Source organism: Olea europaea, chromosome 11, assembly GCF_002742605.1.
Source record: "Olea europaea var. sylvestris chromosome 11, O_europaea_v1, whole genome shotgun sequence".
NCBI lineage: Eukaryota > Viridiplantae > Streptophyta > Magnoliopsida > Lamiales > Oleaceae > Olea > Olea europaea.
The window spans coordinates 5,722,764-5,739,668 of NC_036247.1; the positions used below are offsets into that span (position 1 = coordinate 5,722,764).

General features: G+C 45.7%; 1 protein-coding gene across 1 annotated transcript in view; it reads right to left on the reverse strand.

The window, feature by feature from the left end:
* Nucleotides 1-15,789: 15,789 nt before the first annotated feature.
* Nucleotides 15,790-16,905, reverse strand: part of LOC111404367 (ribosome biogenesis regulatory protein homolog) — a 6,153-nt gene continuing 5,037 nt past the window's right edge. Inside the window, exons 5-8 of the mRNA XM_023033183.1 lie at nt 16,736-16,742; nt 16,467-16,664; nt 16,225-16,338; nt 15,790-16,104 (exon numbers count right to left, since the gene is read on the reverse strand). Of these exons, the coding sequence (XP_022888951.1) occupies nt 15,961-16,104; nt 16,225-16,338; nt 16,467-16,664; nt 16,736-16,742 (463 nt within the window). The 3' untranslated portion in view covers nt 15,790-15,960. The remainder of the gene's footprint in view (nt 16,105-16,224; nt 16,339-16,466; nt 16,665-16,735; nt 16,743-16,905) is intronic.

Consider the following 16,905-nt stretch of genomic DNA (forward strand, 5'->3'; position numbering starts at 1 on the left):
CCCGAATTCTCCTTGCTTTCAAGAAGTCTTTGGAGGTCGAAGGGACAATAAGAATATCCTTTTGTCAAAAATCAAATTCTTCCTCTGCTTGCAATAAAAGTTTCAGAAAGCTAAACTTAGTTCTCTTATAGGCCTCCTTCATTCGCCATCATCAACTGTAGGGACAACAAAGTGCCCCTCCTTCACGTCGTCTAGTAGATTATAGAGCAAGGAAATTTCGTCTTCATCAAAATTATCATCAATGCGCACACAGCTTTTTCTTAGTGTTTTAATAAGATCTAGGATTAGTAGACCTCGTTTCAATCTTGATGTTTGACTGCAAGCTGACAGGATATACAATCTAGTACAACAGAAACTAATAGCATTGAAATTTACACACACTTCCAGAGGATGTTACTGGAAAGGATAAATGAGTTAAGGGCGTGTTTTGCAATTGAAATTTTATTACTTGTCTCTTTCAGCTCTTATTTGACTGTCAAGTGGATAGTGCCTTTTTTTTTTTTTTTTTTTTTTTTTTTTTTGATAACCCAGGTGTCCCAACTTAGCCGGACTAAATCCTGGACCTCTAGCCTCCGGCCCCTCAGTGACTAGTGGAGGTAAATCCCAGGTTGTGCCCTTATTGGTTCCCAGGTTCCTACATGGCTTTTACTCCTTCCCCAAAGGAACCCTCCTCCATGATTATTACATCACCAAGCTGTTCCAACCCTTCCTCTGGTTATTACATCACTTGGCTGCTCCAACCAGGAATCGAACTCCCCACACTTGGTTCCAGAGCCCCCCAATGTGATTGTTCCGCCAACTTGGATGTGCCCTGGGGGGCTTGTCTCTTTCAGCTCTTATTTGACTGTCAAGTGGATAGTGATGGCAAAAGAACTCGCCCCGCCCCGAATGGGTTGGCAGGATGGGGCGGGGAGGATGCTCAGCCCCCGAACCTATCCCGTGAAGGGGAGGAAAAAAAGATTAAAAATAATTTTATTTTTAAACAATTCACCTGTTATAAACTCATTTTGAATTTGTATTTTATTTTCTAATAATGATACAATTCGAAATTTTGAAAATATAAAAAAAACAAATAATATAAAAAATATAAAAAAAAATTAAATGGGGCAACAAACGAGGCGAAAAGTTGCCCACCCCTGACGTGACCCGCCTCACGCCAAACCCGCTCCATTGCCATCCCTACAAGTGGATTGGATGGATGGTAACATTACTAGATTCCATCTTAGCAAATCGAAAGCACAAGAACTTGGACACTAGAACTAGCACATGTTATGCAGGAAAGAAGTCTATTGACAAGACAAATTATCAAAAAACATAGAAGACACTGCAATTCAAGCTCCTAAAGAGACATAAATACCACAAGTATGTAAAATTCTAGCATATCAAATACAGTGAAAAAGAGGATTCAATTACATGCCCCGTCATCTTAAAGATGACAATAATACTAGAATGAGATTTATACAAAAAAAATAAATAAATAAAATTAATTAATTAAATTAAATGCTAAATTCATTATTGGCAGTTTGCATACATTGTACATATCAACATTTAACATGATTCTAAGACGATGGTAAATCTCAAACAGAGCATTATCAAACACCCTGTCGACCTCGAAAATTGGTCCTTCCATGTGGCCAACTGAGGGCTACTCCACGTATTCCTCCCTGCGCACTATCAGCGAACGGTCAGACGTACACAGTCGGGACCAGCGGGGGTGGTGGCGATCGTATACACTCCGACGGTTAAGTCGGGTTTAGCTGGTCGGAACAATACCCAGGGGTTGTGCAAAATAATGATAAGGGGGAGGAGAAATATATATAAGCTTGCTTTGGAGTGCTATGTAATAAGAGTTTCATTACCCTTACCTCTTGTCAAACCTTGGGTATTTATAGGTGGGATGAGCCGTTGGATATAGGACACATGTATACATCTGACGGTATGAGGCATCTGCTCATAGACGTCAATCAGCCGTATCTGTAGAGTGGGCGGACAGCTTGTTTCTCCTGAGTTGAATTGACGTAAAGTTGATAAGTCACATCAACTAGCCTCATGGAGACGTCAAATCAATCCAGACCTTAGGTGTAGGAAGGATCTTGGCACAAATCTCTTTCTGAAATTGGCGGCGGATCTTCTAACCGAGGTCCACTTGGCCTCGACCTCGGGGGCGAGGTGCTTCGGTCAGGTTAGTAGTAGGGATCACCTGTACTTCGCAACATGCTACTAGGTTGCAGACATTGCTGATATCGCTTCGGAAACAGTTCGGACGGATCTTTATCAGGTCGGAATATATGGTGGTGGTTCCCAGGTGTATCAGATAGGGGCATAACAGTGGTCCCCTAAGTCCAGGTATGAATATTTATATCATGGGTGGACTTGCTTTCCTGACTGGATGTATATGTCTAGGTACTGGGGACCACGACTCGTGGGAGTTTGGGGGTTGATCTTTTGCAGTAATCGAGGTCATGATCCTAGGCAGATGTGCCAATGTTTCGTTACTGTGTAAGGGAAAAAATAACCGATGTGAGGTCGAAACGCTGCAAAACGGGACGATTAGTAGGAAAAGAAGTTAACATGATGACCGAGGCGATGTCCCAGAGGGGGCTTGCGCTAGGTGCGTGTAGGCTATGTGAAGGTGAGTGAGGAACTCATCTGCCACCAGTGCGCTGACCCACAGGGTCGACGCGTTGGGAGATGGCTAAAACATTGTAAAGCATAGGAGGGAACGCATCGTCTGAGGCGATGACCCACAGGGGATTTCGCGCCAGGTGCGTCCAAGCTTTGTAAAGTTGAGTGAGGAGCTCATCTGCCACCGGTGCGCTGACCCACAAGGCCGATGCGTTGGGAGATGGCTTAAACTTTATAAAGCATGGGAGGGAACGCAGCATCCGAGGCGATGACCCACAGGGGACTTCGCGTCATGTGCGTCCAAGCTTTGAAAAATTGAGTGAGGAGCTCATCTGCCACCGGTACGCTGACCCACAGGGCCGACGCGTTGAGAAATGGCTAAAACTTTGTAAAGCATAGGAGATAACGCAGCGTTCGAAGCGATGACCCACAGAGGACTTCGCGTCAAGTGCGTCCAAGCTTTGTAAAGTTGAGTGAAGAGCTCATCTGCTATCGGTGCGCTGACCCACAGGGCCGACGCGTTGGGAGATGACTAAAACTTTGTAAAGCATGGGAGATAACGCAGTGTCCAAGGCGATAACCCACAGGGGACTTCACGTCAGGTGCGTCCAAACTTTGTAAAGTTGAGTGAGGAGCTCATCTGCCACCGGTGCGCTAACCCACAGGGCCGACGCGTTGGGAGATGGCTAAAACTTTGTAAAGCATGGGAGGGAACGCAGTGTCCGAGGCGATGACCCACAGGGGACTTCGCGTCAGGTGTGTCCAAACTTTGTAAAGTTGAGCGAGGAGCTCATCTGCCACCGGTGCGCTGACCCATAGGGTTAACGCGTTGGGAGATGACTAAAACTTTGTAAAGCATGGGAGATAACGCAGCATCCGAGGCAATGACCCACAGAGGACTTCGCGTCAGGTGCGTCCAAGTTTTGTAAAGTTGAGTGAGGAGCTCATTTGCCACCGGTGCACTGACCCACAGGGCCGACGCGTTGGGAGATGGCTAAAACTTTGTAAAGCATGGGAGATAACACAGCGTCCGAGGCGATAACCCACAGGGGACTTTGCGTCAGGTGCGTCTAAGATTTGTAAAGTTGAGTGAGGAGCTCGATCCTAGGCGATTCAAACGTCAAATGATTTGACAACTGTTGCATGTTTCCAAGGTGATAGTTGGGTGCCATGCCCATTCTCCTAAAAGGCTGCTGCGGCTACTTATTATTATTCGTCGCTTGTTGTAATCGAGGTGACGCGTTTTAAGCAAGCGTGAATGTCACAGCGACACCTTAGGCGTAGATCAAATCTGGCGTTTCATTTCAACAGCCTAGATTGAAGATGCGATGAACGGCTTAGATTGATCGCATTTGAATTTGACAGTGGAGATCGGATTTGTCTTTCTATAAAAGGAGGACTCTGAGGTTTTCTTAGGCTTTCTACCCTTGCGAAACAAACAATATATTTTTCTCTCAAGTCATTGGCGATTTCTTGCATTTTCTAAGCAATTTCAGCGAGAAAATTGAACTTCCGGCGACCTTACACCATTTCTGTCTAGGAAAACCTTCAAATTCGTAGGTTTCAGTACCTTTTAGGGCTTTTAAATATTGAAAAAATGGCCTCGGAGGGGAGTTCTGATTCGGGGAAGGGGTTAGAACTAGTGAGGATGGACGAGCCCCTTGTGGCGACCTCCTCAGAAATAGCCGAGGCAATAATAGGGGGGAAAATATATGGAAGCGACCGGATAGCCCAGCAGATACTTCTGTGCATTGGGGCATCGGACTACCCATCCAAATTAAGAGAGGCCGACCTGGGGAGACTTAGGACATAGTATAGGATCCTTGATAGCATAGATTTAATCCTCTTTGGGCCGGAAGAGAGAGCCTGTTACCCTAGGTCGAGCTGTGTGGCCATTAGCGAGGCGATCCTTAGGGCCGAACTTAGGCTGCCAGTTTACCCATTCTTTAGGATAATGCTTAGATCCTATGGGCCAGCCCCGATGCAACTCAATCTAAACTCCTGGAGCCAAATGGTGGGCTCCTGGATGTTGTGGAAAGAGGCGTCATTAGGGGTGGAGATGCCCCTCTCCGTCTTCCAGACCATTTATACACCTAAGGTAACTGCCGGGGGGATAAGATCCGGGGATGGTATTACCTTACTTCATGGGGTTCCCACACTCCATTCGTGCTCGATCTGCCGAGCTCCATCAAAGAATGGAAGAGCTCGTGGTGCTGGGCCGCAGGGCAATGGGACACGATGGAGGGGGACCCCCTGGTGCCTCTTATGGTCCCGAGGAAGTACTCAACACTTAGTGAGTATAGTAGTTGTTTTTCCTTATATTTCTCTTCGGTTCGAATTGTACCTAACATTTACATTTCCTTTGTAGGTGCTCTTCCTCGGTACGAGCTGTCATCCGAGGACTTTGAAACCATCTGTATCATTTATCAGCTGCCTCAAAAGAAGAGATCTTACCATAGGCTGATCCAAAAGAACATCCACTTCATTACTCACGATCTGAAGGCATCCCAAGGTAACTGGACCGAAGTTTTTACCCTTTATTCTGAACTCTCAACACTTGTACTAATTCATCATTCGCTCTCTGCAGACAACTTTAATAAGAAGATAACGGTGCGCCTTGACTTTAAGACCATCCAGAAGATGATGGCAGAGGCACGGGCATTGAAGGTCTACTCCTTCTCCTACAAAAAGCAAATGGAGGATTTGGTGGAAGCCAGCAAGAGGCTCTAGCCTCCGACGGAGGAGGAGGTATCGGAGGACCCGGAGGCTGACCTTCGAAGGAAGGGCAAGAAGAGTGCTGCACCTCCAAAATGCCCAACTGTGGCGAGGCCACCCCCTTCTCTGAGGCAAACCACAATTCCCACCGGGGTGGCCATTCCGGAGAAGAGGCCCGCCCCACCTGAGCCTGCCACTGCCCCGGCCACAAAACCCCTCACTGCTGTGCTAATTGATCAAGTGTCGGGGCAACAGAAGAGGAAGAGGCCCCGTCCCTCTAAGGAGGTTGACTTTCTGGGCACAAACTCGGAGGAGCCCGTAAGGGAAGTGTTGGAGGCTCTTCCTCCAGAAATAGCTGCGGTGGTGGTGGTCCACAGTAAATACTGGACTGAGGAGTGGAGGGATCACACCGCTTCCTACACAGCTAAGGATTTGGTGGCTGCAAATAGCGCCTGCGTGGCTCGGGCCATGAGTACAAGCATTCAACTTGAGGGCTTGGTGAATGATCTGAACTCCAAGAGGGAGGACCTCGCCAAGCGCCTCGAGGAGGCGATGCACTACGAGGATGCCGGACGAGTGGCCCAGGCCAAGGCCACGCAGGCGGAGGAGAGGAAGAAGGAAGCTAAGGCCCAGCTAACTGCCGCCAAAGCAGAAATGGAGCGGCTGAAGAAGGAGTTATACGAGGTGGAGTGCCAAGTAGCTGCTGTGACTCAGCGGCTTGATCACGCCAATGAGCACCACAAGCTCGCCACCGAGGCTTTGAAAGCCTCCAACAAAGAGAAGGCGGAGCTGAGGCAGAAGGCAGAGGCTCAGTCAGAGGAGATTGCCTCTTTGAAGGAAGAGTTGAAGTCTGCAGGGGAGGTGGCAGTTCAGAACTTTATCGACCACTTTGAAGACCATCCCCTGTATGACGACTTTGCCAATTTTTGGGCCTCATGGAGTGCCCAAAGCTTATTGGGTCGACTGAAGGAGGTGCACCCCAATTTGGACATCTTCTCAATGGAGGCAGAGTTCGGGGGCCAACTGGAGGTCAGCCTGATAGGTTTGCTGAGGAAGCTCCGAAGGCCCCGGAGGCGGCCGATGTAGAAGTCCCTCCAGCAGAATAGGGCTATCTTTTGTAATGGCTTCGGCCTCCTTGTACTTAAATTTATTCAATGAAATGAAATTTTTGCTAAGTATTTGTGCTTCTGCTTTTATCTGTTCATACTTGTATGAATGACAAGTGTTAGACTAATTGCCTCGTAATAGTAACCAATTAATAATTGCGGATCGGACCACTTAAGTTAATATAAGTTGAATCACTTAAGCGAATATGAAGCGAGTCTTAATGCTAACCTGTTAACAATTTGAGATCGGACTACTTAAGTTAATATAAAGCGGACCACTTAAGCAAACATGAGGAGCCCCTTAATAATTGAAGATCGGATTGCTTAAGTGAACCTATTGAAGGACTGAGGAATCTATTTATTAACTGATGTGGCTCAGAACCGAAGTTTCATTACTTGAGATAAATTACACCACCCTTTATCAAGGCGATTCCAGCACTTAGTTAGGGAATTTACAACTGAGATAAAATCAAAACAATCGGTCCATTATACCATATTGAGATCGGATCGGAACAAAGGCTTATCATTGATAGTACTTCCTCAAGTGTTCGATGTTTCACTGATGAGGCAGCGACTTTCCTGCCATGTCTTCAATTTCGAAAGTACCAGGTCGGGATTCCCTGCGGATGCGGTAAGGGCCTTCCTAGTTTGGGCCAAAAACTCCTGACCCGATTGGTTTGGAGGATTGGAAGACTCTTCTGAGGACGAGGTCGCCCAGGCGAAGAGTTCTGTTTCTGACTTTGGAGTTGTAATAGCGGGTCATCTTTCGATGATACTTTTCTAAGTTCACTTGGGAGGCATCCCTCCTTTCCTCAAGGAGGTGTAGTTCGCTTATTCGAGCCTCGTCATTGTCGATCTCATTGAAGTGTATCTGTCGATGTGATGGGACCCCGACTTCGATCGGACTCATGGCCTTGGCTCCGTAGGTCATAGAAAATGGTGTTTCACCTATTGCAGTCCAGCACGAAGTTCTGATAGCCGAGAGGACGTGGGAGAGTTCGTCAACCCAGGCCCCCTTTGAGGTATCAAGCTTCATTTTCAGGGCGTGTTTGATAGTCTTGTTCACTGCTTCAACTTGCCCATTTGCTTGGGAGTGATGAGGTGTCGAGAAGTCCTTCTTTATGCCCAGTTCGTCGCATAAGTCTCGCATCTTCCTTTTGTTGAATTGCCTTCCATTATCAGACACTAAGGAGTGGAAAATGCCGAATCTACAAATGATGTTCTTCCAGACGAATTTGGTAGTATTCGCCTCGGTAATCTTGGCAAGGAGTTCTGCCTCGACCCACTTAGTGAAGTAGTCAATGGCGACAATGGCGAAAGTTGTACTTCCTCTTCCTTTTGGGAGTGGACCAATGAAGTCAATGTCCCACTTGACGAACGGCCAAGGGCTGGTTACAACGGAGAGGTTCTGAGCAGGTTGTCTTTGTAGGTTCGAGAAGCGCTGGCACTTATCACATTTCTGGACAAATTGGCAAGCATCCTTTTTCAGGGTCAGCCAGAAGTAGCCTTAACGGAGAACCTTGTGTGTCAGAGCCATTCCTCCGGAATGATTTCCACAAATTCCTTCATGGATTTCCCTGATTATGTGTGTGGCCTCTTCGACTCCTACGCATCGAAGAAGTGACGAGGCGAAGCCTCTCTTGTAAAGGGAATCTTCTTGCAGGACGAAGTTTGCTGCCCTTTTTCTTAACTTCCTAGCCTCGCTTCTAGAAGCATGCAATGTTTGAGCCTTTAGGTAGGTGATGATAGGCTGCATCCATAATGGGGTGCCTTCTATCCATAGTATCCCTTCACCCCCGGAGGTGGAGGGCTTTGATAAGTGCTCAATAGGGACGACCTTTAGCAGTTTTGAATCCATGCTGCTGGCCAATTTTGAAAGGGTGTCTGCATGTACATTCTCTCGATGGGGGATTTGAGTCAGTTTGAACCTTTCAAAATGAGGAACTTTGTCCAGAACGATCTTTAAGTACACAATCATGCTACCATCTTTGGCTGCGAAGTTCCCACTGACCTGATTTACTATAAGTTGAAAATCACTGCTCGCCAGAAGCCTTTTGACCCACATTTCCTTAGCAACTCTAAGACCTCCTAGAAGGACCTCGTATTCAGCAGCGTTGTTCGAGGCTTTGAAGCCGAACCTCACTGCACAATTTAGCTTGTGGGCTTCCGGGCTTTCCAACACGAATGATTTCCACAAATTCCTTCATGGATTTCCCTGATTATGTGTGTGGCCTCTTCGACTCCTACGCATCGAAGAAGTGACGAGGCGAAGCCTCTCTTGTAAAGGGAATCTTCTTGCAGGACGAAGTTTGCTGCCCTTTTTCTTAACTTCCTAGCCTTGTTTCTAGAAGCAGGCAATGTTTGAGCCTTTAGGTAGGTGATGATAGGCTGCATCCATAATGGGGTGCCTTCTATCCATAGTATCTCTTCACCCCCGGAGGTGGAGGGCTTTGATAAGTGCTCAATAGGGACGACCTTTAGCAGTTTTGAATCCATGCTGCTGGCCAATTTTGAAAGGGCGTCTGCATGTACATTCTCTCGATGGGGGATTTGAGTCAGTTTGAACCTTTCAAAATGAGGAACTATGTCCAGAACGATCTTTAAGTACACAATCATGCTACCATCTTTGGCTGCGAAGTTCCCACTGACCTGATTTACTATAAGTTGAAAATCACTGCTCGCCAGAAGCCTTTTGACCCACATTTCCTTAGCAACTCTAAGACCTCCTAGAAGGACCTCGTATTCAGCAGCGTTGTTCGAGGCTTTGAAGCCGAACCTCACTGCACAATTTAGCTTGTGGCCTTCCGGGCTTTCCAACACGATTCCTGCCCCTGCGCCAGTCTCTCCCGAGGACCCATCTACAAACAGTTTCCATATGGGGGGCTCGGCTGGTTCTATTATCGCATCCATTTCTGGGTCTTTGGCAAACTCAACCATAAAATCAGCAAGGGCCTGGCCCTTGATGGAGTGTCGAGGTCGGAACGTTAGATCGAACTCACTCAGCTCGATTGCCCTTTTAGCAGGCATCTTGATGCGTCTGTTTTCTGCATCACCTGCTTTAGTGGGAAGTTGGTGAGAACTTCTATTGAGTGGGCCTGAAAGTATGGCCTCAGTTTTCTTAAGGCTATGATAAGGGCGAGTGCTAATTTCTCCATGTCTGGGTAGCGTGTTTCAGTTGGGAGAAGTGCTTTGCTGATGTAGTATACTGGCAATTGGCGCTCACTTTCTTCTCTGACTAGGACGACGCTGACCGCCACGTCCGAAACCGCTAAGTACAGCAGTAGAGACTCATCCGGTTGAGGTTTCGACAAGAGGGGCGCCTCCCCAAGGTGCTTTTTCAAAGCCTCGAAGGCTTCTTCACACTCCGAAGTCCATTGGAATTTCTTTCCTTGTTTCAACACATTGAAGAAAGGCAAGATTTTATTTGTGGCTCTGGAGATGAAGCGACTGAGTGCGGCTATCCGACCGTTGAGACTTTGGACCTCCTTCGGTTTCTGAGGTGACCTCATTTCCAGCAAGGCCATTACTTTCACTGGATTCGCCTCAATTCATCTCTGATTGACAATATACCCTAAGAACTGGCCCGATGTCACTCCAAAGGTGCACTTGAGGGGATTCAATTTCATATTATACTTTCTAAGTATCTGAAAAGTTTGGTCGAGCTGACTCACGTGTTCGGCTGCCTGGAGGCTTTTCACCAGCATGTCGTCAATGTAAACCTCCATGGTTTTGCCAATGAGTTCGGTAAATTTCATGTTGACCAACCTCTGATATGTAGCTCTGGCATTCTTCAATCCGAAGGGCATGACTTTGTAGCAATACAGACCCCTGTCCGTAATGAATGATGTAGCTTCCTCATTAGGTCGGAACATGAGTATCTGGTTATACCTTGAGTATGCATCCATGAAACTCAGTAGTTCATGTCCAGCAATAGAATCCACAAGTTGATCTATTCTTGGAAGTGGGAAGCTGTCTTTGGGGCACGCCTTATTTAAGTTCGTGAAGTCCACGCATACCCTCCACTTTTCGCTGGGCTTTTTCACCGTGACCGGGTTGGATATCTACCTTGGGTAGATGGCCTCTCTTATGAAACCACTGCGACTAAGTTTGCTTACTTCGTCTTTCAGTGCCTCGTACCTTTCCGGATTGAGGGCATGTCTCTTCTGTCTATGGGGGGCATAGGAGGGGTTGATGTTAAGGTGATGGTAACTGATCCTAGGATTTATTCCCACCATATCTTCATGTTTCCATGCAAAGACATCCAAGTTCCCTTTCAGGAAGCTTATCATCTCTGCTTTTGCTTCAGGGGCTATACGCAAGCGGGGAAAGTCTCCAATTCTTCCGTTGGGGTCGCATTTGGTTCAAAGTCAATTATTCGGGGATCTAACTTATCAAGATGGTGTCCTTGTTCAGGGACCTCTTCCATGTCGACGTCTTCCTCTTGTTCAGAGGTATGCCCTTGTTCAGGGGCGTCGAGCATTTCCACGTTCGTACTGACTTCAGCGGGTACCTCAGGATTACATTAATAGTTCAGGGCTTGGACTTTCGCAGCGAGTTTAAGTAGCATGCCCTGGAGCCCATATGATCGCCTCGGACCGTAGCAATCCCATGTTCGGTTGGAAATTTCATGCACAAGTAGTGGATGGACGTGACAGCCCAAAGATCTTTCAAAGCGGGTCTGCCCAATACTCCATGATAAGTCGATCTGTGATCTACCACCAAAAATTTCATGAAGTGCTGGGCCACTAGAGGTGCCGAACCCATCTCGACAGGCAAAGTGATCCGCCCTCGTGGGATGATGCTGTCCCCGGTGAATTCGAATAGTGGGCCGATCATGGGGATCAACACATGTTTAATTTGCATTTTGTCAGAAGTGGAGTAGAACAATATGTTCACGTAACTGACATTGTCAACGAGCATGTGTTTTAACCCGTTTCTAGCCACTACGGCTCTTACAACCAATGCATCATAATGGGGGTGGTGAACCCCATTTGAGTCCTCCTGGGAGAAGGTGATTGGGGCCATCCTATTTGCTGCGTGCGACTCGTCGACAATGTAAGTGATCATTGGTGGGTCCTTTGCTTTCCTTGTGTAATTTCTCTGGGCATTCCTGGTGTTGCCACCGATGTGGGGTCCCCCAATGATAGTGTCGGTCTCCTTGATGACCTGGCTCCCAGAAAATTGGGCTTGGTTTCCCTGTCTTGATTGACCCCAGTCCTTTGATTCCCTTCTCCGAGGCGATTGTTCCCTGTGCCCTCTATCTCCCCTCCTCGGGAAGGCGGATCTGCGGGGATATTTGTTCCTGCTGGAAGGGTGTGGGTTGCTTCGATCAGGGCGTTGATTGACGTCTCGGCATTCACTAGTGTCATGTCCATAGAGTTGATGGAACGTACAAAACCTTGTCCCTTCCAAGGGTCTGTTTGACCTCTTCTTCTTGTTATTAGCTCTTCCAGACGGTCCCACTTCGGTAGCGGTATTCTCATATGCCAACGCCGGTACTGCATTCAATGTGGCGGAAGCTAGGGCCTGTCTGGATGTGGGAGCTATTGTATGACCTGCTTGGGTCCATTGCTGAGTAACAAGGTGCGCTACGGGTCCTCGACCTACCTGCCTCTGAGGCGGAGGGAGTCCCTGCGCAGCACGATTGCGATGATCAATCATTTCTTCACTAACAATTTCCACTCTCATCATCTCCACCAGCTCGTCATATGTGGAGGGATTCTTGCTGCGCACGTCCCTCCCGAACAGAGTGTTCATGTTGAGCCCACCTTTTAGGGCTGAAAGGGCTTCTCTGTCAGTGACCTGTTCACAATAGGTGATTTCGTCTGTAAACCTGGCGAGATAGCTTTTCAACGTCTCCACAGGGGCCTACCTCATATCTTGCAGGCGTTACACTGGTGCCTCTTCTTCCCTGCGTGAGAGGTACTGGTTCAAAAATGCTTTCTTCAAATCCGGCCAACTTCTGATGCTTAGGAGAAGAAGCCTGTTGTACCATACTTGGTGGCCCCGCCTAGCATTAAATGGAAGGCTCTGCATTTCAAAGCAGGCGAGGCTCTCCTAAGGCTCATCTGTGTCGTATACTTGGTGAGGTGCTTCTCCTGGTCCCCATTTCCTTCATACTTGGGGATCTTAGGGGGCGTGAGATTTTCTGGCATTGGAAAGTTTCGAATCTCCCTTGAGAAATGGAGGATATCATCATCGTCGTCGATCTCATAAGATCGACAGGACCCATCTGACCCTTTATCATCTTGAATGTTCTGGGGAGGTGGAGGTGCTTCTCCTCGACTTCCCCAGTCGACTAGGTTCCTCCTGTCTCTCTTATTTCTAGGAGGAGGGGGAGCATATTCTTGTTCGTGATCTAGACGAACTGATCCTCTTACTGGGTGGACCCTATTGCTAGGACCCTCCCTTATCCGGTCGAAGATGCATACCGACCTCTAGTCGTCATGTTCTTGAGGGAAATTGTCCCCCCAAGTGTGGTTCTGATGGCTGGCTCCCTTGCACATAAGATATGGCTTCGGCGTTCATCTCCCTTTCGAGGGGACGTTCTGTGTGCCAGCTCATGTGGCATCGGGAGTGAGATACAAGAGCTTTCCGCACCGGGTAAGATCCTTGGGGCATTTAATAGCCCTGATGACCCTGGGCTTGCATAAGGAGTTCATGCATTGCCATATTCTGAGCTGCGATGTCTCTCATACCCGCAGCTATCTGAGCCATTCCTTCAGTGAGTATGGCTGTTCTTCCACCTCGGCGACGCCGGTGATGTGGTCTCTGATGAGTAACATTGTTATGGAATACCTTTTCTTCAGAGGCCTCTTTCATGGGGTTGTCGTCTTCATAGTTATAGCTCATCTACTTCCTTTTGCAAGGGTGGTGAGAACTTGAATTGTAACTCGACTTTGTTCTTTTTCAAGAACGTCCCCTTTTCAGAGTTAGTCGCTAGTTTTTCGGTAACTTCTCCGATGGAAAATGCAGAACTTCAAACGGGAAGTTTTTCCCACAGACGGCACCAATCTGTTGACCTTGAAAATTGGTCCTTCCATGTGGCCAACTGAGGGCTACTCCACGTATTCCTCCCTGTGCACAATCAGCGAACAGTGAGACGCACACGGCCTGGACCATCGAGGGTGGTGGCGACCGTATACACTCTGACGGTCAAGCAAGGTTTAGGTGGTCGGAACAGTACTTAGGGGTTGTGCAAAATAATGATAAGGGGGAGGAGAAATATATATAAGCTTGCTATGGAGTGTTATATAATAAGGGTTTCATTACTCTTGCCTCTTGCCAAACCTTGGGTATTTATAGGTGGGATGAGCCGTTGGATGTGAGACACGTGTATACATCTGACGGTATGAGGCATCCGCTCATAGGCGTCAATCAGCCGCATCTGTAGAGTGGGCGGACAGCTTGTTTCTCCTAAATTGAATTGACGTAAAACTGATAAGTCATATCAACTAGCCTCATGGAGACGTCAAATCAATCTAAACCTTAGGTGCAGGAAGGATCTTGACCCAAATCTCTTTCTGAAATTGACGACGGATTTTCTAACCGGGGTCCACTTGGCCTCGGCCTTGGGGGCGAGGTGCTTCGGTCAGGTCAGTAGTAGGGATCGCCTGTACTTCGCAGCGTGCTACTAGGTTGCAGACATTGCTGATATCACTTTGAAAACACTTCGGACGGGTCTTTATCAAGTCGAAATATATGGTGGTGAAAATTCCGAGGCGTATCAGATAGGGGCGTAACACACTTTAAATTTTTTGTCACTGAAACTTAAGGAATACTTGTCTCAACATGTGCCCCATATTGAGGAATTGATAGTTTGACATTTTAACATAATTCTTTATTTTCATTCACTTTTTATCTCATTCTTAAACGTCTGTATAAATCAATGAACAAGGGACTCGTAAGTATAATGAACTAGTTAACTCCACCCATATACATAAAGAGTCAAAAGATCTATTGAATTAGCAAGTATCTAGTCCAAATGAGAAAATTCATCTAATCCACAACCTGCTTCCATTTGATACACATAGAGCCCAGTCGCTATAAAATATCTATCAAGATTGATCTCCTAAGCACCTAGGTGACATGATACACTACAACAGGTGATAGGAGATAATGGTAGGTTACAAAACTGATTACACCACCTATTGTAGTATGCTACGTCACCTATTGCTTAGCATAAGCTAAGCACCAATCCTTGGGAAATTAATTCCACACACATATATACATGTTTATTTTCCAGAAACCCTTCTTCCTACTTTTATTTATGTTTCTTTTATAAAAACCCTTCTAGCAAGGCAAAGTCAAAACACTTTCAAACAATTATTCAAACATGTTCAAAAGCAATGTCTTAAAAACAATATTTGACTTTTTAAAAGCCTTGCCAAACGAACCCATAATGATGTGTGTACGACATCAAAATTGAATATCACAGCCAAATATGAAGCAATTTGAGAACATAAGAAATACTAACAACGCATAGGTAATTTATAGCAATAATATTAATCAATTACATATAAAGTCTAAGAAGTAATTATAAATCATGTAAATTTATCCATAACACGCAATAAACGAAGGAAAATCACAAAACAACAACACTAGCATTACTTATCCACCTCTCTGACCTATTGAAACTTTAGATCAAACAGTTGGTATGCGTTCAAGCAAAGACCCGGTACCAACGGTGCTGCAAAAAACCTTGACCGATCATTAACAAAGCCAAACCAGGCTCAGTGGCATCTGGCATGGTCCACTGTCCCAGTTCATGTTCAAACATCCCCTGCACCCTTCTCTTCATCAGACCCAAAAACACACCCATAAACGATATATATGCAAAATTAGCTTTATAACACGGAAAAACAGTGGAAGTTGTACTGTCCTTATGACGACGTTAGGGGGGGCGTAGGAGAGAAGTTAAAGGTAAACAAGGTCGGAGCACAAGGCAAAAAGTAGTACGAGGAAGAAAAAGACGATGGCAAAACGGAAGAGAATTAGAACAAAAATGAAGAGTATGAGGTAGTAGAAAAAGAGGAAGGGAGAATCATTATCTACCACATAGACTAGCATTGTTTCTAGGAATGTGAATTTTGTTGGGTGTCCGTTTCTGCAATTGCTCTACAGGATTGTTGGTGAAAAAATGGAGATTCAACGCCATTAATGTCGTTTTCACCTTTTCGTGAGAATCTTGATTATGAGAAAATCTGGTTAAAAGAAGACACAAGAAATGGTCTCCAATAATTGATAGATAGAGCATTCCACATTTGATGCATGTTTGGCCAAGATTCAAAAGTTCACTTTTAAGTAAATTTTTCACCAAGCACTTTTTGTCATACCACAAAAGTTTTCACTGAACTTATCAAAATCACAAAATTTTCTCTAGCTCCTCAAAAGAATAATTGATTCAATTAATCCAGCGAGGAATGTTTATACAACACAAAATAAGGCAGCTGATATCTTCAGCTCAATATAAGATAGATAGATTAAAAATAAAAAAAATCATTCGACATTGATTTTACTTCCCCTTCTTTGAAGATCCTCCCTTCGATGTTTTCTTGAAAGATTTCTTGTTCGACTTCATCTTGCCAGGGGTCGATGACCTTCCCCCATCTTTATTTCTTCGTTTCTTTTCTTTCTTCACATTGTACATGTTCACAGCCTAAAACCCAAACAAAACCAATCCCGAAAAAATGAAGCGTGCAATTTGCTTCCAAATTATGGAAATAAAATGAAGTAAGAGCTTTTAGGACATCTAAAAGCACTAGTAAAGAGAATTAACCTTTTCAACATTTAGCACTTCGTGAGAATTTTTGGAGATCAACTTATTCAACACTTTCTCAGTTTGCTGTTTTTCAAGTGCACCCATTCCCGATCCTTCTACAGCTGGTAGGAACTGGGGGAAGATAAATAGAATTTGTATTCATGCTTACAGTTAGTACAGTCTTCACACTGCATCCCGACCTGAGCATGCTTATAATCACAATGTAAAAAATTCTTAATGAGTTCATGTATTGCACAAACCTTCCTGTATTTCTTTTCATGCTTTGGGGGCTTCTCTCCGGGCAATTTCTTGTCAAATTTTCCACCACTAGCTGTCGCAGTCGACACCATTCCAGCAAAGTTTTGTAATTCGTCCTTGCCAACCTTTCTAGGCATTGCTTGGGTTCCTGTAATAGGTAATGCAGTGGCAGCAAGCTGAACATGGCTGCAAACCAGAAACTAAATCAGATCATGCGTTGCAGTATAATTAAACTATTTGGTCAGGACAGTATTTTCTAACAAGTTATAACCAATACACTGAATGCAGGCAAATGATTCATGAACATATGAATAGCATTGGAAGTTTATACATTACATCATTAGTAGAACGAAAAGCAGAAGTGATATGGACTTGCTAGGACGGAAAATATGAAGGAACAATTTTCATCAAATTTGCAGACACTAGTGAAAAAGAAGTCAT